The following is a 24,699-nucleotide window of genomic DNA, read 5'->3' as shown; positions in this document are numbered from 1 at the left end:
CTCGTGATCCACCCGCCTCGGCCTCCCAAAGTGCTGGGATTACAGGCTTGAGCCACCGTGCCCGGCAGGCGTGAGCCATCTTGCCCAGTCTGTTATAATTAAACAATGAGTAAGCCCCTAACTGCATTTTCTCATTAGTGCTCATAATCCCTGAGGAAGGAGGAACTACTATATATATATAGATTTTTTTTTTTTCTTTTTGAGACAGAGTCTTGCTCTGTCGCTCAGGCTATAGTGCAGTGGCACAATCTCAGCTCACGGCATCCTCTGCCACCCGGGTTCAAGTGATTCTCCTGCCTCAGCCTCCTGAGTAGCTGGGACTACAGGCACATGGCAGCATGCCCAGCTAATTTTTTTGTTTGTTTTTTGGATTTTAGTAGATAGGGTTTCACAGTGTTGGCCAGGATGGTCTTCATTTCCTGACCTTGTGATCCAGCCGCCTTGGCCTCCCAAATTGTTGGGATTACAGGGGTGAGCCACCGCGCCTGGCCTATTTTATATTTTTTACAGTGTCTTACTCTGTTGCCCAGGCTGGAGTAGAATGGTTCGATCATGGCTCACTGCAGCCTTTAACTCTTGGGATCAAGTGATCCTCCTGCTCCAGCCTCCTGAGCAGCTGGGACTTAAGGTGTGTGCCACCCCATCCCACTGATTTATTTATTTCTTCTTTATCTTTTTCTCTGTTTATTTTCTTTCTTTCCCTCTCTGTCTCCCTTCCCTTCCCTTCTGTTCCCTTCTCTTCCTTCCTTTCCTTTCTTTTCTCTTTTCTTTCTTGAGACAGGGCCTTGCTATGTTGCCTAGGCTAGATAACTATTATTATTTATTTATTTATTTTTAAAATTTTAATCACAAAAAGTCAGGGGAAAGCGCGAACGCAGTCCCCCACGACCACAAATTATGCAGTTGAGTTTCCCACATTTGGGGAAATCGCAGGGGTCAGCACATCCAGAGTGCAATGGATAAGCCTTGCCCTGGGAAAACCACCTTCGTGATCATGGTATCTCCCCTGGCAGGTAAATATTATTTATTTATTTAAATTTTTTTTTTTTTTTTGAGATGGAGTCTCACTTTGTCGCCCAAGGCTGGAGTGCAATGGCGTGACCTTGGCTCACTGCAATCTCTGCCTCCTGGGTTCAAGCAATTCTCCTGCCTCAGCCTCCCAAGTAGCTGGGAATACAGGTGCACTCCACCACGTCCAGCTAATTTTAGTATTTTTAGTAGAGATGGGGTTTCACCATGTTGGCCACTCTTGACCTTGTGATCCGCCCACCTTAGCCTCCCAAAGTGCTGGGATTACAGGCATGAGCCACTGCGCCCGGTCGATAACTATTATTTTTATCCCCATTTTACACATGCAGAATCTGGGGCACAGGATCACAGCCCTAGTTTCCCTCACACCACAGCCCACGCCTTACCTGCTCCTGTACTTACTTCCATTTACACATATTTATATTACAGCCCTTCCTCACACACAGTGAAATCTACATCTGAAGCATGTGTTTCCATGCTTTTTAAAAAATTATCATTGTGAATCAGACCTTCAAAAATGGGTGCTTGGATGGGGACTTGTCCTGTCCTGGGGATGGGGCTGGCAGAGGTAGCCCTAGGCAGCTGGGGAGGGGCCAGTGTGTGCCCCAGGCCTCCTGGCGGCCAGTCTGGAGTCATCAGGAAGGATCCAGAGTCACTGGGGCACGGCTGCCAGAGATGCGAATGCCAAGGCAGGGGGCAGCCAGGTGGGCTGCGGCCCCTACGAGGGATCCCAGCCTCCCCGCCCCCACACTGCTGCTCTATGCACGGAACATTGCAGAGGGTGCAGGCACTGAATGCATGGGGAGATTTGCAGTCCATGACCTGTGAGACTTGTGGGGTGCACGGAGGGTTTGGGGGACTGGTTCTGAAGATCAGGGCTAGGAAGAGCAGGTAGTCAACAAGTAAACTCACAAATATAAAATATCAGACAAGAGATCAGTGCAATAGCAAAAATAAGGCGGGAGGAGAGGTGTGGGTGAGATGGCCGGCCTTTGGGGGAGGGTTGCCCAGAAGCATGACTCCTCCCACCCTGTTAAACGGATAAAGAGTCCTTAAGTGAAGGAAGGAACAATCCCTAGCCCCGCCTGCCCCGAGAGGGCCCCTGCTAATGACTTTAGGGGATCATCCTAGTGTCCTCAGCTCCGTTTTTTAAAGGCTCACTGCATTCCCAAGGTCGTTCAGCCAGGAGGGCGCTAAAGGGATTTAAGCTGAGAGCCAAGTCTCAAACTCAGGGAGGAGCTGCCTCGGAAGTGGCTGGGGCTCAAAGGTCGAGGCTGCAGTGAGCTATGATCCCGAGGCCAGTCGCGGTGACTCATGCCTGTAATCCCAGTCGTCTGGGAGGCCGACGCGGTCGGATCATGTGGGTAACCCCCCATATAGGCACCGAGGAATGAGAGCTAAGCAGAACCCTGGCACAGTTAGGGCTTGAGGAATATCTCACTTTATAGTGTTGCTACTCAGCTATTTCCTTCTATATAATCCTTTATACAATCATATATTAGTTTATAGAATTAAGGCTTGAAGAATCCCTTTATATAATCCTCTCTATATAATCATATAATAGTTGATAGTATGAGTGCCTAAAGAATATTTCCTTACATATATACCTATAATTATATCTTAGCTCATAATGGGAGGAATGCCTAGAGCAGACACAGTGCAGAGCACGAATTAAGGGAAAACAGTTATGCCAGGACAAGAATCCGTGGCCCAGGGGGCAGCGTTCAGTATCATAAAGATACCCGCTGTATGGCAGGCTTGGGGTGAGGCCACTCCTCCTGATAAAGGAGTTGTAGGACCTTGCTTCAGTTCTTGTGGAAGGCTGCCCTCAGAATGGCCATCCACCTTGGTGACTGTGAACTTTATCAGCTCTTTCTACTGTGCTGCTCAAAAAGCATCTTCTCATAGAACTCATTGGAAGCTGCCAGAAGGTGGCGGTAACCCTGACAGCTCTGTCACTGCTGTGTGACTTAAAGCACCCTCCTATAAATCTCCTTAGAATTAGTTTCCCATAGATAGAGGTATTGCACACTGCACACTCTTCACTGCGCACGGCCCACCTTCAAGCCTCGGTGACCTAATGGAGGTGGACCCCTTACTGCACACAGCCCTTGCCTTCATGGGAACAGGCCCCTTGCTGTGCACTGTCCACCGCCTGGCCTAGGTGATCTAATGGGGGTGTACCCCATGTTTTATTGCTCACGACCCTATCACAGTCCTTAAAGATGACTTCGCTCACTGCCCTGCCTCCAACCTATACACAATAAATACGCATGCTTCCGGACATTGGGGCCTCGCCTGACTCCGCTTATAGGTGGCGTGGCCCCCCGAGCCCAGCTGCGTTTTTCTTGTACTTCTGTGTCCTGTCTATTTCTCGGATCCTGCGCCTCAGCACAGCATAAGGGAAACCCCGCGACCCTGTGGGGCCCTCAGCCCTACAGATCGCTTGAGGTCAGAAGTGCGAGACTAGCCAGCATGGTGAAACACTGTCTCTACAGAAAAATACAATAATTAGTTGGGCGTGGTGGCGCGCCCCTGAGGTCGCAGCTACTCAGGAGGCTGAGGTGGGAGGATCGCTTGAGCCTAGGAGGCGGACGCTACAGTGAGCCGAGATCGCGCCACTGTATGCCAGCCTGGACGACAGAATGAGACCCTGTCTCAAAATAAGTAAAATACATGAGCGGAGCGGTGGTGCGCGCCTGCAATCCCACACGCTTGGCAGGCTGAGGTGGGAGGACCGCTAGAACCTGGGGGCTGCACCACTGCATTCCAGCCTTGGTGACTGTGAGACTCGGTCTCCAAAAAAAAAAAAAGTGGCTGAGAGTTATTGGCAGGGAAGCTGCAGGCAGGCGAGGTTAGGCCAAGTAGAGTCCTGCCTATCTGGAATGCTTCCTGGAAGAGGAGGCTTTTTCTGGCTCCCGAAGCCACGCGCTAGGGGCTGGGGGGGCGTGCGTCTAGCCTCCCACGAGACCCTGGTTCAGAACATGGCCGGCGTGAGGAAGGGACCAGCGAGACCAGGACACTCGACCCCGCCGGGACACAGGTGGCCTCAGGGACTTCCTGGTTCTGCCCAGAGTGGCCGCCCTCTGGGGCTACGCCTGCTATGAGCACAGGGATCACCGTCCCTTTTATGTACGCAAACACCACGCCAGCATGGGTGGTGCGTGTTGGCGGTGGGGCCCGGAGGGCAATGGGCGTCCCGGGGACTCGGCGGGAGGCACTCCAGGGCGGGTGAGGCCCCGCCCAGCTCCTCACCCCCAGGCCGCTGCCCACTCCCCGGACAGGCGCAGAGAACCCTTTGCGCCTGCGCAGTGAGCGGCCGGAAAGGGGAGGGGGGAACGGCTCCGCGGCGCGCACGCACCACGAGGGGCGGATCCCCGGAGCCTGGACGCCCGTGACGGGCTGCGCTGGAGAGGGGGCGGAGACAAGGCGTTCCTGGGCGGGGCCTCGAGGCCGGTTTGGAATTTTTGGCGCGAGCAGCTCCGCGCGCGTTCACGGGCCGTTCGCCCTCAGGGGAGTCCTCCGCCCGGCCGTCTGGAACTGTCGACGGCAAACCCCGGCCCGCTGGGCCACCCGAGAGTTCCCGCGGCCTCCGCCGACCCGGAATCTGGGCCCTCGCGGACCCGCGCCCCGCCCATCCGCCCCAGGTGAGCCCAGAGCCGGCCCTGAGGGATCTCGGCGCCGCTCCCCTCCCTCTACCGTCGGCCTCGTCCAGTCGGCGTCACCCCTGCCCCTCAGGCCTTCCCGGCGGCGCTCCTCCACGAACTCCTGCCTCCCGTCCTCTCTGATTCCTGGTCCCTTGCCCCAAGCCCCTTCCCAGTGGCGGCCCCGCTCTACGCGTCCCTCCCGGAGATCCCGCCTGCTGTCCATCAACACCGCGCCACAGCCCTCCCCGGGACAGCCCCTCCCCTCCGTGACAGCTCCTCTTCCCCTAGGACACCCCCTCCTTCCCTAAGACACCCCCTTGTCCCCTGTGACACCCCCTCTTCCCCTAGGACAGCGCCTCTTAGTTACACCCACTCTTCCCCTGAGACACCCCCTCATCCCCTGTAACACACCCTCGTACCCTAGAATGGTCCCGTTCCTCCTAGGACAGCTCCTCTTCCCCTGTGAAACCCCTTCTTCCCCTGTGACACCCCCTCTTCTCCTAGAACAGCCCCTCTTCCCCTAGGACACCCCCTCTTCTCCTGTGACACCCCTTCTGCCCCTGTGACACCTCCTCTTCCCCTAGGACACCCCTTTTCCCCTGTGACACCCCCTCTTTTCCTAGGACAGACCTTCTTCCCCTAGGACAGCCCCTCTTCTCCTGTGACAGCCCCTCTTCCCCTAGAACAGCCCCTGTTCCCCTAGGACACCGCCTCTTCCCCTGTGACACCACCTCTTCTCCTAGGACAGACTTTCTTCCCTAGGACAGCCCCTTCTTCCCCTGTGACAGCCCCTCTTCCCCTAGGGCAGTCCCTCTTCCCCTGTGACAGCCTCTCTTCCCCTAGGCCACCCCCTCTTCCTCTAGGACAGACCTTCTTCCCTAGGACAGCCCCTCTTCCCCTGTGACAGCCCCTCTTCCCCTGTGACAGCCCTTCTTCCCCTGTGACAGCCCCTTTTCCCCTAGGACACCCCCTCTTCCCCTGTGACACCCCCTCTTCTCCTAGGACAGACCTTCTTCCCTAGGACAGCCCCTCTTCCACTGTGACACAACCTCTTCTCCTAGGACAGACCTTCTTCCCCTGTGACAGCCCCTCTTCCCTGTGACACCCTCTCTTCCCCTGCGACAGCCCCTCTTCCCCTGGGATACCCCCTCTTCCCCTGGGACAGCCCCTCTTCCCCTGGGACAGCCCCTCTTCCACTGTGACAACCTGTCTTCCCCTAGGACAGACGCTCTTCCCCTGTGACAGACCCTCTTCCCTGTGACACCCCCTCTTCCCCTGTGACACCCCTTCTTCCCCTGTGACAACCCTACTTCCCCTGTGACAGCCCCACTTCCCCTGTGACGCCCCCTCTTCCCCTGTGACAGCTCCACTTCCTCTAGGACAACCCCTCTTCCCCTGTGACAGCCCCTCTTTGCCTGAGACAGCCCCTCTTCGCCTGAGACAGCCCCTCTTCCCCTGTGACACCCCTTCTTTCCCTGTGACACCCCCTCTTCCCCTAGGACAGACCCTCTTCCCCTGTGACGGCCCCTCTACCCCTGTGACACCCCCTCTTCCCCTAGGATACATCCCCTCTTCCCCTAGGACAGTCCTTCTCCTCCTAGGACAGCTCCTCTTCCCCTTTGACACCTCTTCTTCCCCTGTGACACTCACTCTTCCCCTAGAACAGGCCCTCTTTCCCCTAGGACACCCCCTCTTCCCCTGTGACAGCCCCTCTTCCCCTGTGACAGCCCCTATTCCCCTGTGACACCCCCTCTTCCCCTAGGACAGCTCTTCTTCCCCTGTGACACCCCCTCTTCCCCTGTGACACCCCTTCTTCCCATGTGACAGCCCCTCTTCCCCTAGGACAGCACTTCTTCCCCTGTAAAACCCCCTCTTCCCCTAGGACAGCTCCTCTTCCCCTGCCACAGCCCCTTTTCCTGTGATAGCCCCTTCCACTGTGACAGCCCCTCTTCGCCTATGACAGCCCCTCTTCCCCTGTGACAGCCCCTCTTTCCCTATGACAGCCCCTTCCCCTGTGACAGCCCCTCTTCCCTGGTGACAGCTGCTTCCAGTGATAGCCCGTTCCATGCTCTGTTCGCCAGGGTTTCCCTACACCCACGTAGGTGAACTCAGCTGCCGCCCTGCCTGGGAGGAACTCACAGTCTATTGGAGAGGTGGCCAGCAGATGTGTCGGGCCCAGTGAGAGGGTGAGGCGAGAAGGTCCTATCACCCAGGTCCCTGGAAGCTACAGAGGTCACCCCTGCCTGGCCTTAGCTCAGGGACACCCTGGATTCACGTGGGAGCCCCTGCTCCTACCTCCCCCATCCCACCACTGAGGCTCTTGGGCCAGGCCAGTCATGCTAGAACGTAAGTTGTAGGGCCCGTGGGAGAATTGGGTTAAGATGCACAGGCTCAAGTCCCCGAATGTGCCAGGGTTGGGCCTGAAGGCTGTGCCTGTGACCTGTGACCTCGAAGATCCCAACACTCTGGCTCCTCACTTTGAGAAACCCTGGTATGGGACTCTGAGGTAATTAGAGTCAAAGGAAGAGTCTCCACAGATGGAGGGCAGCCTACCAGCCAGGCCCAGGTAGCCTCCCTCCCCTCACCACTCCGTTCCCTCAGGGACTGGAGGCTGCTTTTTTTTAGATTTTTACTTATTCATTATATATTTATTATTTTGTGACAAAATCTCGCTCTGTCCCCCAGGCTGGAGTGGAGTGGCACCATCTCGGCTCACTGCAACCTCTACCTCCCAGGTTCAAGCCATTCTCCTGCCTCAGCCTCCTGAGTAGCTGGGATTACAGGCGCGCACCACCACACCTGGCTAAGTTTTGTATTTTTAGTAGAGATGGGGTTTCACCATGTTGGCCATCCTGGTCTCAAAATTTTTTTCTTTTTTTGAGACAGAGTCTTGCTCTGTTGTCCAGGCTGGAGTGCAATGGAGCGGTCTCAGTTCACTACAACTTCTACCTCCCAGGTTCAAGTGATTCTCATGCCTCAGCCTGCCAAGTACCTGGGATTACAGATGCCCACCACCATGCCTGGCTGATTTTTGTATTTTTAGTAAAGACAGGGTTTCACCCTGTTGGCCAGGCTGGTCTCAAACTCCTGACCTTGTGATCCACCTGCCTTGGCCTCCCAAAGTGCTGGGATTACAAGTGTGAGCCACCAAGCCCGGCCTGCTTTTGAGTCTTTGTTAAATCTGACATTTGGAGGCTGGATGTGGTGGCTCACACCTGTAATCCTGGCATTTTGGGAGGCTGAAGTGGGCAGATGGCTCAAGTCCAGGAGTTTGAGACCAGCCTGGGCAACATGGTGAACCCCTGTCTCTATATATTAGGTATGATGGTGCAAGCCCGTAGTCCCGGCTACTCAGGAGGCAAAAGTCGGAAGATCCCTTGAGCTTAGGAGGCGTAGGTTGCAGTGAGCTGTCGTGCCACTTCACTACAGTCTGAGTGATACAGTATGAACCTGTCTCAAGGAAAAAAATCTGACATTTGAGCAGTTTCTGTTGCCTGTTTTGTTTTTTCATGTGTATGGGTCATACTTTCTTGTGTCTTTGTGTATCTTGTAGTTTTGGTGAAAACTGGACATTTTTGGTATTAACTGCATGCTGGTTCTCCACCCTCCTCCAGGGCCTATGATTGCTGTTTATTTGTTGGTGGCTGGCTGGACTACTGCATTGCAGTCTGTTTCCCCTGCACGTAAAGCCTCTCATGTCACTCCCCTGAGGGTGCAAACTTGGGCATGTCCATAGCCACCCTGGGGCAAGTGTGGTTTTAGGAGGGCTCGCTCTAGTTTTGCCCCCAATGTCACCCAGCTATTAGGCTCCACCAGCGATCAGGTTATTGTTCTATTGTTTTTTTATAATACGTTGGGGCATGAGCCTCGCCAGTATGGTGAAACCCCATCTCTACTAAAAATATAAAAATTAGCCAGGTGTGTTGGCACATGCTTGTAGTCCCAGCTACTTGGGAGGCTGAGGAAAGAGAATTGCTTGAACCCAGGAGGCAGAGGCTACAGTGAACTGAGATCATACCAATGTACTCCAGCCTGGGAGACAGAGTGAGACCTTGCCTCAAAAACAAACAGTACCTTGGGCCATAAATTGTTCCACAGGCTGATCCAATTAATTTTTTTTTTTTCTTTTGAGACAGAGTCTCACTCTGTTGCCCAGGCTGGAGTGTAGTGGCCCAATCTCAGCTCACTGCAACTTCTGCCTCCGAGGTTGGAGCAATTCTCCTGCCTCAGCCTACTGAGTAGCTGGGATTATAGGCACACACCACCATGCCTAGCTTATTTTTTTATTTTTAGCAGAGGTGGGATTTCACCATGTTGGCCAGGCTGGTCTTGAACTACTGACCTCAGGTGATCCACTCACCTCAGCCTCCCAAAGTATGGGGTTGCAGGCATTAGCCACTGTGCCAGGCCAAATCCAATTAGTTTTGAGCTCCTTTGACGGAGTAGCTTTTGAGGTCAGTGTTTGAGGTTTGCTCTGACTGCAGGCAGGCTCTTCCTCTTTCCCCACTTCTCTGTAGTAGTCTAGCACATGAAGCCTCTCATGTCAGTCTCCTGAGGGTGCAGCCTTGGGCGTGTCGCTGACCTGTGGTTTAGTTGGTTGCCCTAATGGTTTAGTTGGTTACCAGTCTCTTAACGGCTCATGACTAAAACCTCCACTGATTTTGACAGAACTTGAACTCCCCAACACTGTTTCAAATCAAGCCAATTTTCAGGGGGATGGTGGGTAGGGAGAGCTCTGTTTATGACCTGTGTCTACCCCTAGGCTAAATCTCTGAGTCATGTTGGAGAACTGGGGGCAGTATAGCGGTGCACCTGTGTGCTGCTGCTGCTGCTTTAGGAGCAGGTAGCTGGGTCCGGTAGAGCCTCTGGCCTTCGCTGTTTCCCTTTTCCAGTGTGAAACTTCCTTCCTACAAATGAGCTGGGACTCCTTGTTCCCCGCCTGCTGGGCCTGAGGTACAGCCTCTACTGCATGGGAGCAGGTAGAAGACGGGAGCCTCCGGCCTGTCTGTCACACTCAGCTGGAGTTTAGCTTCTGCCACGTGGAGTTAGGAGGGTTGAGAAGTGCTGAGGACCTGGCTCTCTTGGCTCTTGACTGGAAGCTGGGGGAGAGGGAGCCCTTGTTGGCCACGCCTACCCCCAGTGCTAGGCTAAGGGAGTGGGGTGCTGGGGGTGGGAGAGCAGGAGTGTCATGGCTCAGTTGCCAACAGGCTTGCTGTTATTCCGAAGCTTTGGCAGGTTTTCTGGTGTAAACCTTTGTTTGCTATGTGCCCTGGGCACCATGCCCAGAGGCTTTCAGTGCCTGGGTTTGAATAATTGTCACCAGTTGTGCCTGTTTCACTGAGGGGGGGCGGTCCACGGGCTTTGCCCACTGCCATTCTGGAACTGGACACCACTAAATATGTTTTGGCACAACAGCTATGAAAAGAAAGAAACTTGAGGGATTCTGTTTTGTTTTTTTTTTACTTTGGAATTGGAGATAAGGGATAGTGGCCCCTGTGGTCTCGGAAGAAGCTGTGTAGTTCAGGGTCAGCGACCTGGCTGTGATGAGGACAGGGGGCAGGTGGAGCCTCTCTGACTCCAGAACCATCTTGGTCTTAACCTGTCTACCTGACTGCAAGACCCTCAAGAACACGGGCCCCATGGGTTTCTTATGTTTCTATCATCTCTAAAATATAACAGCCTGGTGGGCAGGTGAGTATGAATCTGTCCTCTGCCTTTTCCTGGTAGGTGCTTGTTGCTCCCATGGCTGTTTAAAGCAGAATAGAGGGGTGGTGTAGATGTAGCTCTCTTCTGTGGCCTCTTTGGGGCCACAGGGTCATGTGGTGTCAGAGTTGACACACTGCCCTGTCCTCAGCCTCTGTCTCTGCCCCCAGGGCCTCCTGCGCTGGCCATGCCCGTGCCCACGGAGGGCACCCCGCTGCCCCTGAGTGGCACTCCTGTCCCAGTCCCAGCTTACTTCCGCCATGCAGAACCTGGCTTCTCCCTCAAGAGGCCCAGGGGGCTCAGCCGGAGCCTCCCACCTCCGCCCCCTGCCAAGGGCAGCATCCCCATCAGCCGCCTCTTCCCTCCTCGGACCCCACGCTGGCACCAGCTGCGTCCCCGGCGGGTGTCATTCCAGGGCAAAGCCTCAGAGACCCTGCAGAGTCCTGGATATGACCCAAGCCGGCCAGAGTCCTTCTTCCAGCAGAACTTCCAGAGGCTCAGCCGCCTGGGCCATGGCTCCTACGGAGAGGTCTTCAAGGTGAGCGAGAGGGCGGCTTCCAGGTCCATCTGGGGGACCTCCTTTGTGTCCCTGCCACTCCCCTGGTGGGACAGGGTCCTGGTCAGCCTGTTCCCCTTCTGTTCCCTACAGCCTCCCTCCCCTCACCCCGCCCCGGGCTCTACATTTGACTTGGCCACTCCCATCACCCCCAATGCAGGCCCCTCCAGGGGCTGCTCTGTACACACTGGCCCCTTGTCCAGAGTCTGGCACACCCTTTGGCAGCCCCTGTGCCATTTCCTCTGGCCCTGGCACCAGCTGTGCAGGGTCCTTGGCAAGTCTGCCAATACCCCGCCCTCCCCAGGCTGGCAGGCTGTGAGCTACCGTGTGCCTGCCACCTTGTTTTTCTTAAACACAGTTTCCAGTCATTTATGTATTTTTTTAAAGAGTAGTTTTCTCTCGTATGAGTCCTGTGTGAAGACAATTTTGTTAAAAAGTACAAACAACATTGCCTCCAGGTCAGCTTTCCCACAGGGGAACCCACTTTTCATACAACAGCCTGTGCTGCCTGTGTTGCTCTGCAGCTGCTTTTTCCACCTCACAACACATCCAAGAGGTCCCCTGGGGTCGGCTCAGGTCGGCCCGGCTCCTCTATCGCCGGGTCTCCACGGACCCAACCCCAGGGACGGAGGTTTTTCCAGTTTTGCTGTTGCCCTGGGTAGGGGTCTGAGACTTGCTGGCTACACCACTGTCCTGTGTGTGAGCCCTTAATGGAGTCTGCCAGGTTGTCCCCCAACATGGTTGCGCCACTTGTGGCTCTCCCCCACCCTGCCTGTGGGTACCACCTCCTTTCCAGGTGCGCTCCAAGGAGGACGGCCAGCTCTATGCAGTAAAGCGTTCCATGTCGCCATTCCGGGGTCCCAAGGACCGGGCCCGCAAGCTGGCCGAGGTGGGCGGCCACGAGAAGGTGGGGCAGCACCCACGCTGCGTGCGACTGGAGCAGGCCTGGGAGGAGGGAGGCATCCTGTACCTGCAGACGGAGCTCTGTGGGCCCAGCCTGCAGCAGCACTGTGAGGCCTGGGGTGCCAGCCTGCCTGAGGCCCAGGTCTGGGGCTACCTGCGGGACACGCTGCTTGCCCTGGCCCACCTGCATGGCCAGGGCCTGGTACACCTTGATGTGAAGCCTGCTAACATTTTCCTGGGGCCTCGGGGCCGCTGCAAACTGGGTGACTTCGGACTGCTGGTGGAGCTGGGTACAGCAGGAGCTGGCGAGGTTCAGGAGGGAGATCCCCGCTACATGGCCCCCGAGCTGCTGCAGGGCTCCTATGGGACAGCAGCGGACGTGTTCAGGTGAGGACAGGGGATGCCAGGTGTTTGGCAGGCTATGGGAAGCCCTTCCTGGGACAGAAGCTCTATTCCCCAGAATGGAAGCTCCATCCTAGCCCAGGACACCCAGCCTCAGAGCTACGAGGCTGAGACATCGTCCCTGCCCTGCAGTGGAAAGGCTCTGTCTGGTCAGGCTGCCTGTGAGCCTCGAACCCTCCAGAGCCCCTTTGTGTAACTTGCCTCCTCCTCACATCTCCACAGGAGAAACAATTGTCACTTCACTCACAGCCAGGTGAAGGGCCTTGCTGGAGCCCATTGCTAGCAGGTGGCACAGCTGGAACTGGCTCCAGGTGCTGGGTTCCAGGGTCCACACTGGTAACCACTGCCCTGATCATCAGGATAATAATACCTGTCACCAGTAACTGTGGCACCTGTCCAGCAGGGCACTGGGAGGACCTACCACTGTGGCACGTGGGCTCCCTGGGAACGGGGCCTATATTCCATGATGTCCCCATCCTGCCCGGGGTTCATAATCAGCCCTGCTGGGGCCTCCCTTCCCTCTGCTTCTGCTCCTCCCTCACTGATCAAGGAAGACAGCAGCCCTCTCCCACCCACCTCCAAGAGGCAGCCCGGGACTGAGTCTGTGTTCCAAGGCCAACTCTGCCCTCTTCTGTCCCCATCCTGTCCCTGCCAGTCTGGGCCTCAGCATCTTGGAAGTAGCATGCAACATGGAGCTGCCCCACGGTGGAGAGGGCTGGCAGCAGCTGCGCCAGGGCTACCTGCCCCCCGAGTTCACTGCCGGTGAGTGGGTGAGGGTGGGAGGGAGTATAGCCATGGGCTCCTGGGGAGACAGCAGCTGGGCGTGGAGACACTGCTGGGCTCAGGGTGCAGTTGCCATTCTGGGACCCCTGATGTGGCCTTTCTTCATGGGCAGGTCTGTCTTCCGAGCTGCGTTCTGTCCTTGTCATGATGCTGGAGCCGGACCCCAAGCTGCGGGCCACGGCCGAGGCCCTGCTGGCACTGCCTGTGTTGAGGCAGCCGAGGGCCTGGGGTGCGTTGTGGTATATGGCAGCGGAGGCCCTGAGCCGAGGATGGGCCCTGTGGCAGGTAAGCTCCTGATAGTGGCGGCTGCCTGCCTAGCTCCCCAGCCCTGGGGCCTGCCCACATTCTGAGCTCCTCTCCCCACAGGCCCTGCTTGCCCTGCTGTGTTGGCTCTGGCATGGGCTGGCTCACCCTACTAGCTGGCTGCAGCCCCCGGGCCCACCGGCCACCCCACCTGGCTCACCACCCTGTAGCCTGCTTCTGGACAGCAGCCTCTCCAGCAACTGGGACGACGACAGCCTAGGGTGGGTGCGAGTGCAGGGTATGGGGGGCTGGGGGCACATTACTGGGTCTCCATGGAAATTCATGGTAAATGGGGACCATTCCCACAAACCTGGCCCCCATCACACCGTGGGGAAGAGAACCAAGGCTGGTAGGGTGCGGCCTGGCCAGACTGAATGCAGCTTGGTATGTACTGGCTGCTCAGGGCATGGCTTCACACTTAAGGCACCACCACACCAGGGATTGATCAGCTGCACAGCCCTGACCCCAGTGGAGACTGCCAGTGCCCAGGGACAAGAAATTGTCCCTTCTCTGGGAAGAAAAAGCCTCTGGAGTCTGGAGAGCCCTGCTCCGGGAGGAAGTCCTTGGTCCCTGGGGGCTGCTGGCCAACTGAGAGGCTGTAATTAGGAAACTGCTGCAAAGGAAAACCACATGCTCAGGGCAGACAGCTCTTGAGGACTCTGCCATTAGGCCCTTCCTTATAAAAACATCACCTCATCCCTCGGGGGCACTTTATAGTAGACAAGTTCCAGAAAGGCTTACATTTACTAAACGTTTACTTCCAATCCGCCTCCATCAAGTCTGTATCTTCTGAAAAGGACAGAGGGGCCTTTGAATGTAGCCAGATGGAAGGTCTTTGAAGGCTCTCCAAGTGCTGCTTTCAGAGTGCACCAAGCTTTTATTGTATCTGACCATGGCTCCCTGCCTGTTGGTCAGGTGGGAGCCTAAAGCCTGCCTAGGGACAGAGCTGGTCTCGTCCTGCACTCCCCACCCCTGAACACCTTGCTTGTCTCACCCGCCCTCCTGCAGGCCCTCACTGTCCCCTGAGGCTGTCCTGGCCCGGGCTTCGGGGAGCACCTCCACCCCCCGGAGCAGGTGCACGCCCAGGTAAGCAGGCCCAGGGGCTGGGGTGGGCAGGGCACTTTGCAGGTGAGCCCAGTGAGAGGATCCTGAGTGTCACTCCTCTCCCCTCCTCCCAGGGATGCCCTGGACCTAAGTGACATCGACTCAGAGCCTCCTCGAGGCTCCTTCCCCTCCTTTGAGCCTCGGAACCTCCTCAGCCTGTTTGAGGACACCCTAGACCCAACCTGAGCCCCAGGCTCCGCCACTGCACTTGTAATGTTTTACCCAGTGTCCCTCCCATCACTCTTGAAAGCTGGGGCCCCTTGGGAACTCCCGTGGTCTTTTCTGCCTGGCCATGTCTAATAAAAGGTATTTGAACCTTGGGAGCACCCAAGCTTGCTCGTGTGGCAACATGGCCCTTCCTGTCCCTTTATTGATGTCATCCAGCATCTTAGGCCCCTGAGGCTGAACCCTGTTGCAGAACTGTTTTCCTGGCCTTGGGCCAGCAGCTGGAGCGTGTGGCCAAGAGGTTCCCTGAGCAGGCACATCCCTGTGGGCAGCTGGAGCTGTTGGAGCATGGTACTCAAAGTGGAGGGCAGGCACGGCCCAGGGGTCCCAGGATCCGAAGCCACTGAATTCCATGTCCCAGTTGCCTGGAAGAAGCAGCTGCAGCCCTTGTGCCTGTGGCCAGCTGGTACAAGAAGGGTCCATGCCCCCTTGGTCCTTTTGCCCAGAATGCCTTCCTCCATGTCTCGGCAGAGGAAGCCAGGGCGGGCAAGCTTGTGGCTGCTGGGAGAGCTTGTATGCAGGGCAGAAAGATGGAGGTGAAGAAGCCTGGGTCCAAGGGGCTGGCCAGAGGCCTGGTGGGAGTAGCAGGACGGAGTGAGGGCTCTGAGTTGGCAGCCTGGAAAGCTGGCAGGACTTTAACTCTCAGAGCAAGACATGACCCCAGAGTCCCTCTGGTCCAAACCCACAGGTCACAGAGGGTAAACAGGTCCCAAGAGGGAAAGGTTTCCTTCCAGTTGATGCAGTAAAACAGGAGCTTGGAGGGAGAAGGCAGGGAAGTAAGTCGGAGCGCCACTGCATGGCTGAAGAGGTCAGTCCACAGGGAAGAATGGGTGAGGAGGGCTCCTGGCTAGACGTCTCCTGAGCTGGAAGCATCCAGGAAGCCAGCCCCTTGCAGACCAGGAGGGAGGAACACCTGGTGCTGCTAACTCTAGGAGGCTGCTTTGGGCAGGCTGTCTTGGCAGCTCAGTCCTGGGGACAGGCGTGGTGGGCAGCCCAGAGCAGGTCGGGCACGACGCCGGCGTGCAGCTGTAGGATGGAGCCCACGCTCAGCAGGTGCATGATCTGGTGAGAGTTGCCCCAGTAGTCAAAGCGGCCGGGTCCCCAACGCTCGGGCAGGCGGGCCACGTTCACCAGCCCCCCAAGCAGCGCCAGTGCATCCATGCGTAGGTAGCAGGGCAGGGAGCCTGGTGCCCCTGAGCCCAGCCCCACTCCCCGGGCCCCAAACACCAACAGGCGGGCAGCAGCCTGCCACCCAAATGCCCGGAGCCGAGCACTGGTGGAGGGGGCGGTGAGGGCACGCCAACCAGCCACACCCGACAGCAAGGTGTAGCCCACCAGGGCAGCTGGGCGCAGCCAGGGCCTGCAGGCCAGGGTGCAGTGGATGATGGGCAGGGCCCCTGCACAGCGGAGAGAGCAGAAGAGGGCACGTCAGTCTGAGGGTCCACCTACCCTTCGCTACCCAGGGCTAGTATGAGTCTCCCATGCCTCCCCGCACCAGTGGCCCCAGATCCCATCCCTTGGGGCCCTGACTCACCAAGTGTGTTGACAAGGCAGACCCCACACATGTCCAGAGCGAGGAGCCGGGCATACACAGCGCTGCCCCCTTGATGGCACATAAAGAGGTGATAGAGCACAGAGCCTGCAGGAGGTGCCAGGCAGGCCACGCAGTGTGTGCCCCCCAGCCAGCCATCCTTGCCCAGCTGACCCCAGGGCATGGTCATCGGCACCAGCACCAGGAAACCCAGCAGAGCCAGCCCTAGGGAGGGAGACAGTCATCCACCAGACAGCCTCAGTCACGTCCTCAAGGGGACCCCAGTCCAGACATAACACAGGACAGAGCAAGGCAGGTCCAGGTAATGGTGTCATCCAGCTGGCAGCCTGGCTTTGGCCAGAGGCAGGCCCTGGGCAAAAGGCTTTTGGCACTGGTTACTTATGGCTCAGGATGGTCTGGGAAGTGGAGACCATGATCCCCACTTTGCAGGTGAGCCCAGTGGGTAAGCAATGGCAGAGGACAGGCCTGGGCAATCCCACTCTCACACTGCTTTCCCCCAGCAAGCAGGAGGCCACAGGCCCCTGACCTAGGTCAGCAGAAGCCTAAGGTGGCAAGACTTCAGACTGAGTTGTAAACAGGACACAGGGGCAGTGATGCCAGCCCATGGGCCACTGGGCTTGCTCTTTCCAACCCAAGTCCTCCCCTCTCCATAAGTGTCCACGCAAATAGAGGCATTGGGCCTTTTTGTCTTCCATAAAGGGGTGAGGCCTGGCAGGGGAAAGCAAGTCCAGAATGAAGGGAAGGGGACCCCGAGGGGCTTGTGTCATCTCCCCAGGCCCCTCCCGGGGAGTTTCATTCCTCCCTGCCTAAGCCTTTCTGGGAGGTCCCCACCCCTTCCCACCAGCCTCTAGCATTGGCCTCCCAGGGGCCAAACGGGGCTCCGCAGACTGCCTACTCTCGTGGGATCTGGCCTGGTAGAAACTCGGAGAAGCTACCCAGGCTGGGCCCGGCCGCTCAGGGCCCCTCGCCCAGCTGGGGCAGCTCAAGGACGGGCTCGGCTGTGTCAGCAGAGCTCCGCGGGGTGCGGAGGAGGGGCCGGGTGCCTGTTGGGGGAGGAAGGAGCCGCCACCAGGTGGAGCCCCAAGACCGAGCTGCCTGGGTCGGGGGCGTCAGGGCGGCTGAGTTGGGAGGGGCGCGGCGGCTCCTCCCGGGCCCTCCGCATGGCAATCAACACCATCTCCCGCCTGGGTGCTGGCGGGAGAGGGTGCCCGGGGCGCTGGGATTACAGAGGCCAGACACCAAGCTCCCTATCCCTAGGACTCAGAGGGATTAAGCAGGCTCAGCCCCCCACTCTGCTTCCCTCTCCTGACCCGGCCCCCACCCGCCGGGAAAGCGGAAGCTGGCAGCGCGGCCCGCCCGGGACAATGGCAGCTTTGTCACCAAGGCTTCTGGCCGTGCCAGCCCAGGTCTTGGGCGCTGGGACGCTTCTCGGCCTCAGCACCCGGCCCAGCACGGGTAGGGCGGCCCGAGGTGTGGGAAGTGCGTTAGGGGCGCGGCTCACCGTGTGTGTAGATGTTGCCCAGTTCGTTGTGCAGGTAGAAGAGGCTGCGCAGGCAGCCCGAGCCGCTGCTGGCGGGCCGGTATCCGGTCAGCACGAACTTATTGAACTGCAGGTGAGGCGGCGAGCTGGCCCAGTCCAGCAGGCGCGGGCCGGCGAGGAATGCCATAGTCCGCACCGCGCTGGCGGCTCGCGCTCCTCCTGTCCTCGAGCCTCTTCCTCAGTGGGGTCGCAGCACGGGGAGGCCCATCACGGCCCGGCGCCCACTTGCCGCCCTGGGCTCGATTGGCGCACGCGCTGGTTTGGGGGTCCCATCCCGCGCCCCTCCTGCGCTGCGCACGCGCGAGTCCAACGCCCCCGCGCCAGGGCGGAGGCTGGGGACGCGCCTGAGGCCTGGGCGCACTGCGGTCGGCTCCGCCAAGACAAGCGCGCTGCAGGGACAGCTCGCGGCAGGGGCAGCGGCAGTGGCGGCAGCCGGTCGTCTCTCCGCAGCCGGGAGGACGGGTGCGGCCGGACACGGGAGGGGACGCCAGGCTCCGCCCCAGCTCCTAGTCCCCGCCGGCTGGCCGGTGTTTCGCGCGCTGGGCTCCTGACGTCCGCTCAGCGAGAGCCAATGGGCGCGGCCGGCGGGGAGGCTCCGCCCCGAAGCCGCCCAGGCCTCGCCTGCTAGCACCGTGTGCGCGATCCCAGCCTTATTTGCATAGGGTAGCTAGGGGCTTGCGACCCGACCTTCTGGGTCCTGCGGACTCCGCTAGAGTGACCCGGGCACCTCGTGTCCCTCAGCACTGTGCATCTGGGCTTTCCGCGTGACTCCCAGGTCTCCGCACCTTTGGGCACCCCCGTCTCGAGGGCACGGTCCCGCACCACCCTGCAGACCGGGCTCTGTCCAAGGTGCTGCCGGACGGGTCCGCCCTAGATCCCGTGAGCCCCCACTCCAGAGTGATCTTTCCGCCGGCTAGACTCCTCCCGAGTGCAGGTGGGCACTCCGGGGTACCCAGATCTCTGAAGGCGTGTGTGACGCGCCCGCAGCCGCCAGGCAAGGCACTGCCCTTCGCGCCAGGCTTCTTGGAGCGTGGGCTTAGCACAACTCGCTCCCTGTTATCACCCACAAGGCGCACTCTTGCCGTGCCCTGACCAGGACAGACAGAAAACAGTGAAGATATAAGGTTGGTGGCCAGGGGACCAAAGTCGGCCTCTGTCCCGTCCACCCTGAGCAGGTACCTTCTTCACCATAATGTTGCCCACGATCCTCCTCCCTTTCAATCCCTGCCTTCTACAGGATCCCACCCACCCATATGTCTGCGTTCTGGGTCCTTCTCTGCATTCCAGGCAGCTCCGCCGAAGTCTGCGTGCAATGCCCTTCATTTGCATGGACACAGCCCTCGGCGCCTGTATGCTCATTAACATGCTCCTCTTCCCACTACGGAAGAACTTTGGAGATCCATACCAAAATAGACCCTTTATTCAAAGTTTGTGGGGGTCTTTTTGACCATTTTGTTGACCTGTGACCTCTCACTGAGGACGGCAGTGCAGGACCACCCCAAGAGGGGTTCAAAGATCTCTAAAACCAGAGACCACCCTCACATAAAGGTCCATGGAGAGGGCCTGGATTCCTCTTGCCCTTTGGCCTGGAGCAAGAGGAAGGTCAGGCCAAGTCTCGGGTAATAGCAGGATGTTTCCTGTCCGAATTCTGGTCTCCCCAAGGCGACCAGAGGTCGAACTGCCCCTAAACAGTCACAAGGCCGAGGTAGGGCTCGCACAGCATCTCAGGTGTCTATCTTGCTGATGGCGGGTCCAGCAGACCCTGGGGGCCTGGAGTCAGAGAGCAGAGATGAGGGAGCGCAGCGAGCTCTGGCTGGAGGCACTCAGAGGCCGGTAGCCTGCGGCAGGACCCTCAGCCTGGAGGTCTCCGGGGGGGCAGGGCAGGGCCACCCCTCGGGGCCGTCGGTACCACACGGCCCAGCTTCTTCTGGGGCCCCGGGAAGGCCCCAGAGCCGGGGGCCCTTTTCCCGGAGCCGGCAGACAGCTCCTAGAGAGGGAGCAGACATCAGCCGAGCCAGTCCAATCCCTGCGATCCTACGCGCTATTCTGTGTATGGACCCAAAGTCTCGCTCCCTTAAGAACCCAGGAGTTCCTTCCTGGCTCTTTTCCCCTCTGGGGCCCCAGCTCCCCACCACGGGTCCACCCTCAGGCCCTGCCCCAGCGCCCCGCACCGTCGGCGCAGCGGACGCAGCAGCCCTAGGAGCAGCAGCAGCAACACCGAGACAGCCATCACCGTCGAGAAGACCCGGGCTGCGGACACACAGCAGCGGTGAGGATGGGCGGGAGGGGGCGGCTCCCTAACTCCCTCCCGTCCCGGTCCCGCGCGCCCGCCTCACCCCCCATCGCGGCCTGCGGAGCCCCAGGTCTGGGGCTGCAGCTCACGTTGGCCCCGTCGAGGGGCGCTGCGGGGGTCTGGGCCGAGCCCTCGGGGGGCCCGGGGTCTTCGGCGGCGTCCGGCAGCCCTGCGGAGAGGGGCGTGAGGCTGGGTGGGGAGATGGGGGTGGGAACAGTGGGCAGGGCGCGCCGGTCCGTGGCTCACCGCGGTAGGTGAGCGCGAAGCCCTGCGCGTGGCCGCGCGCATCGCTGCGGAAGGTGAGCAGCAGCGCGGCGGTGCCCAGGCGTAGTGGCCCGGGCGGCGGCGGGCGGGCGCCGTCGAAGGCTCGGAGCAGGCTGCCAGAAGCCGCGTCGCGCAGCTCCAGCCGGTCGCGCGAGTCGGCCAGCTCGAAGAGACGGAAGGTGAGCTCCAGCGCGGCGCCCGGCGGGCCCAGGGCCCAGCTGCAGTTCCGGTCCGGCCCGTACTCGTCCGGGAAGTCCGGGGAGTAGATGACGCCCTGAGGCGCCGTCCAGTTCCCCTGGCAGGAGCCCACAGATACTGCGGGCGGGGCCGGCAGTCAGGACCCTGAGGTCCTGAGGCCTCAGGGAGACACCCACGAGACACCGCGGCTCCCAGGCCCCGCCAGGCCCCACCCCGAGGCCCGCCCAGGTCCCTGGTCCCCGCTCACTCCTCACCTTCATAGACGCCCAGCCGCCCATCGCCGCCGCACAGCTGTCCGGGGTGGCCGAAGCAGATCTGGTCACAGTCGGTGGCGGGGGCCAGGCGTCCCCGGGCCAGGTCGCTTTCAGAGCCACAGAAGCAGGCGTAACCGGCCTCCACGCCCGCCAGCTGGGAGCACAGACTGGGTGACCCCAGGGCAGGGGACGGGGTAGGGGTGAAGCGGTGGGGGCCAGGGATCGGGGTTGGAATCGGACTGGAGGTTCAGAAATAGGTGTCTGGGTTTGGCAATCGACTGCTGGGAGATGAGTGGGATCCTTAGGTCCAGGTCAGGGGTCACCGGTCTGGGCCAGTGAGCAGTACCTGGTAACCCTTCATGCGGCAGAAGCGAAGGCACACCTGGACCGTGAGCTTCGTGGAGGTGCCGCTGGGGCCGCTGAGGGCTGGGGGCGCCCCAGAGTCCACGAAGCAGCCCAGGTAGCCGGGCACTGAGGGGACAGAGAGTCAGACTTCCATGCCTCCAAAATTGACCCTCCTCCCAGACACGGCAGCGTTCCCACCTCTGTGCAGCCGTGCCACTCACTGTGACATGTGGGGATGTCGCAGTAGCGCCAGTAGATTCCCTCCTCTGTCTCCGCCACGTAGCACCACGGCTGCACATCGCCGTCTGGGTTTCTGGGGGTGGGAGGGAGGTGGTCGGGGTCCTGCCACCCCAAGAACAGCAAAGCCAGTCTCTGCTCAAAATGGCCGTCAAGGCTCTGTGCCTGTGAGCAGTGTGCTTCCCCCGTCCACCCACAAATTCCAGTTTGGTCTACACAGAGCTCTGCCTGATGAAGGTACTGGACGGGGACTTCTGAGTGGACAGTGGGAAGTCATTAAAAGGGCCATGAGAGCTGTTTTTAGGCTTCAGCTGTTACTAGACTTGAGCTTTGATGACATCTGTAGTCTTCACCCCCACCCGGCATGACTCTCAGCCACTTCCGTCCCTCCAACCCCACTTGTGTGTGGGCTTTTTTTTTTTTTTTTTTTTTTGGAGTCTCGCTCTGTTGCCCAGGCTGGAGTGCAGTAGCAGGATCTCAGCCCACTGCAACCTCTGGCTCCCAGGTTCAGGTGATTTTCCTGCCTCAGCCTCCCATGCAACTGGGATTGCAGGTGCATGCCACCATGCCTGGCTAATTTTTGTACTTTTAGTAGAGTCAGGGTTTTACCATGTTGGCCAGGTGGGTCTTGAACTCCTGACCTCAAGTGATCTGCCTGCCTCATTCTCCCAAAGCGCTGAGCCACTGTGCCTGGCCGATGTTGAGAATAGTGAGAGATGGATATTGTAGCTCTATCTGCCATCAAAAGAATATTCTTGATCTCTACATAGTGTGAAAAAGAAGACTGTTTACATATTACATTTTAAGTAATTATATACATAATTATTATCAGTAGTCACTTCAAATATGAATAGTGAATCTAATTTTGATTTCTCTGTGTGTGTATGTGTATGTGTACGTAAAGTTAGCAAACCTTTTATCTTAATGTCTATTAAAATATGAATTTTCATTTCTTAAAAAGATTACCTTGGAGGATACTGTTTTATGATTTTTATATATACTTAGATCTATTTTAAATTACATTACAATATTGAGTATTACATTTATCTATACTTTTAAGTGTATACATTGTTTCATTTTAGATTTTAGGGAGGCAGTGTGGCTCTGGATCCAGACTGCTTATCTTATAATCCTGGATCTTCCATTTAGTAGCTGGTTGCCTTTTGAGTAGGTTATTTAGATTTTCTCAATCTATTTTATCTGTAAAATGAGGATGATAATGGAACCTACCACATAAGTTTATCTTGAATAGTAAGTGAGGTAATATAAGTAATTCATTTAGCATAGTACCTGCCACATTGTAAATACTTAAATTGTAGCTACTGCTCTTAAAAATTGTAATTTCAGGTTACATATGTAGGTAAATTATTTGTATTTTCATTTATGGTGTGTGATTGTAATTGAATTTCCTCAGTTTGGGACATTAGGATTTTAATTGTTTCAAGTTGTGTTTTTTAAAAATAAGGGTATTCTTTTAGGAAGTCTGTGAGTATGACTTGTTTGTGATTTTGCTGTTTCATCGTAAATGGGAAATACAAAGTTCTGCTTACTCAGACTGTTGACCAAAGTAATGTTAATCATGCTAATCAAAAAGTACTTGCTTTAAAATACAAATGGCAAAAACTTCCTATTAGCATAATGAATTAGAATTTTTAAACTTTGTTATGATCTTAAATTATATTTAGTGTTGAAGATAGGTCAACTTAAATATAATTTTTATTCACATAAAGTTAACTCTGCCTCAAATATAATAAACTTAATGAATATGAGTTATGTAAACTTTGGTCAGTAGAGGTATATTTCTTAGCATTTCCTTTTTAAAATTTCAGCTTCTTGAGGGAGTCATGCAACTGAATGTCGTTACATTTATTACAATAAAATTTACACTAATATAATTTGTACTACATTAACATAATATGGGAATTTTTAAAGTATTCAGTCTCTCTATTATTGTGTCCTAATTCCATGTTTGGCCAGGATTCTCGATATAATTTAGGCCCAAGACATGGGAAGAAAGAACTAAAGGATTTTTTTCTTTATGTTTTCTTACTGAATATGGGGAAAGATGGAATAAGCTTAAGATCTCTCCAGTAAAGGCCATTGTGTGTACATAAAGATCATTTTTTCTTTTTCTCTCTTTGCCTGTACTGATTCCCAGATGTACCACAGCACCCTTAGCAGTGAAGCACTTGACTTCCAGTGAGTGGATTTTTTTTTTTTTTTTTTTTTTTTTTTTTTGTCGTGTTTTATATTGCAGAGTGAATACAGTCTGTCTGGTACTATGTGACTGTCTGATTATGTGATTTTCATGCATTTTATGTATTTTGTAAACTAGCTATATTTTTGGTCTATGTCTAGGTTGTAGAATTGAATTGTGCATTTTGACATATAAGCACAGCTGAGTTTTCTAAATCAAGCTCTCTCCTTCCACCTATGTTTTGCTTTGTATCACTACCTAAAACTTACTCTTGATTTTATATTAGAGCACTTAACCACAGCTTTGACTTTTATTTCCTTTGATATTTGTAGATTTTCAGGCTGAAGTACAATAAGGTTCTCTGTTCTCTACTGGTAATTGCAAAGGTTGTATTCTGTGAATTTTATTTGTTTAATACTTTTGATCTTTTGAAGAGGATGTAATTATTTAAGGTATTATAAAATGCATTGTGATTTGAATCAGGTACTCTTAATTAGATGCATTTTAAAATTTATTTTTAACTCAGCATTGCTGTCTTGAATAGATGTATTTTTAGAACGATTAAAAAATATCGTATGCATGTTTTTACAAACTTTTTGCTTATTTCAAAATGCAGGGTTCTTTTCCGTTTAAAATTTTCTCTTTGTGAGACTTCTTTTTGAGTAGTCTGGTTACTCTAAAGTAATTAGATATTAAATTAGATAGAAGTAAAAACTACTTTTAAAATGAAATTTGGGGGATGTCATTAAGCTTGATTGTTTTAGGTTTTTCTTTTTTTAGTGTGTATTATGAATTATTTTACATTGACTGTCAGATAAAATGGAATGTGTGGGCTTTTCTGTTTTTTGTTTTTTTTTAATTTATTCATTTTCATAAGGTAAAATCAGTGTTTTGCTAGGCTTAATTTGACCATGTTGTAAAATTTATTGTACACATTGAAAGAATCATTTATGAAAGATACTGAATTAGCTAGCAGATACTGTCTTACGTGGTTTTTGATTAACAAAACACTTTCTTAATCATTAGCTTATTCAATTTTGCAAAGAATAACAGGCCACCTAAGAGGCACAGAGTGAGCGTTATTCTTTCTTTCTCTCTCTCTCTCTTTCTTTCTTTCTTTCTTTCTTTCTTTCTTTCTTTCTTTCTTTCTTTCTTTCTTTCTTT

At 55.8% G+C, this 24,699-nt stretch overlaps 3 protein-coding genes and 1 non-coding gene across 9 annotated transcripts in view; 1 reads left to right on the top strand and 3 right to left on the bottom strand.

Annotated features, from left to right (window-relative positions):
* The first annotated feature begins 845 nt into the window (after nucleotides 1-845).
* On the top strand, nucleotides 846-14,778 carry PKMYT1 (protein kinase, membrane associated tyrosine/threonine 1). Of its 5 annotated transcripts, XM_017511114.2 has the most exons (10): nucleotides 846-1,013; nucleotides 4,543-4,676; nucleotides 6,758-7,022; nucleotides 10,550-10,917; nucleotides 11,732-12,225; nucleotides 12,896-13,002; nucleotides 13,136-13,308; nucleotides 13,390-13,547; nucleotides 14,335-14,412; nucleotides 14,505-14,778. In XM_017511114.2, the coding sequence occupies exons 3-10, from the start codon at nucleotides 7,013-7,015 to the stop codon at nucleotides 14,614-14,616; spliced, it is 1,500 nt and encodes a 499-aa protein (XP_017366603.1). In that variant the 5' UTR covers nucleotides 846-1,013; nucleotides 4,543-4,676; nucleotides 6,758-7,012; the 3' UTR covers nucleotides 14,617-14,778. The 5 variants fall into 5 exon arrangements, with proteins under 5 accessions (XP_017366603.1, XP_017366602.1, XP_017366604.1 ...); XM_017511115.2 differs by lacking the exon at nucleotides 846-1,013 and having other exon boundaries at nucleotides 4,402-4,676; nucleotides 6,779-7,022; XM_037732306.1 differs by lacking the exon at nucleotides 846-1,013 and having other exon boundaries at nucleotides 4,402-4,676.
* LOC119468521 lies at nucleotides 858-1,021 on the bottom strand. The gene has a single exon (XR_005197218.1). It is a non-coding gene; the product is annotated as a U1 spliceosomal RNA (small nuclear RNA).
* On the bottom strand, nucleotides 14,064-18,226 carry PAQR4 (progestin and adipoQ receptor family member 4). The gene is made up of 3 exons (XM_017511117.2): nucleotides 17,709-18,226; nucleotides 16,190-16,411; nucleotides 14,064-16,052 (listed from the first exon to the last, which is right to left on the bottom strand). Exons 1-3 carry the CDS (start codon nucleotides 17,872-17,874, stop codon nucleotides 15,619-15,621), a joined length of 822 nt encoding a protein of 273 aa, XP_017366606.1. The 5' UTR covers nucleotides 17,875-18,226; the 3' UTR covers nucleotides 14,064-15,618.
* A 923-nt stretch (nucleotides 18,227-19,149) lies between these two features.
* Nucleotides 19,150-24,699, bottom strand: part of KREMEN2 (kringle containing transmembrane protein 2) — a 7,070-nt gene continuing 1,520 nt past the window's right edge. Inside the window, exons 3-9 of one of the 2 annotated variants that reach the window (XM_017511119.2) lie at nucleotides 21,323-21,414; nucleotides 21,103-21,227; nucleotides 20,757-20,910; nucleotides 20,287-20,619; nucleotides 20,084-20,209; nucleotides 19,919-19,997; nucleotides 19,150-19,734 (exon numbers count right to left, since the gene is read on the bottom strand). In XM_017511119.2, coding sequence (XP_017366608.1) covers nucleotides 19,524-19,734; nucleotides 19,919-19,997; nucleotides 20,084-20,209; nucleotides 20,287-20,619; nucleotides 20,757-20,910; nucleotides 21,103-21,227; nucleotides 21,323-21,414 — 1,120 coding nt within the window. In that variant the 3' untranslated portion in view covers nucleotides 19,150-19,523. The remainder of the gene's footprint in view (nucleotides 19,735-19,918; nucleotides 19,998-20,083; nucleotides 20,210-20,286; nucleotides 20,620-20,756; nucleotides 20,911-21,102; nucleotides 21,228-21,322; nucleotides 21,415-24,699) is intronic. The other variant, XM_017511120.2, reaches the window with a different exon arrangement.

This window comes from Cebus imitator, unplaced genomic scaffold (assembly GCF_001604975.1).
Source record: "Cebus imitator isolate Cc_AM_T3 unplaced genomic scaffold, Cebus_imitator-1.0 Scaffold444, whole genome shotgun sequence".
Lineage (NCBI taxonomy): Eukaryota > Metazoa > Chordata > Mammalia > Primates > Cebidae > Cebus > Cebus imitator.
Note: the sequence above shows the minus strand (reverse complement) of the source record. Positions and strands in the feature narration are given on the sequence as shown.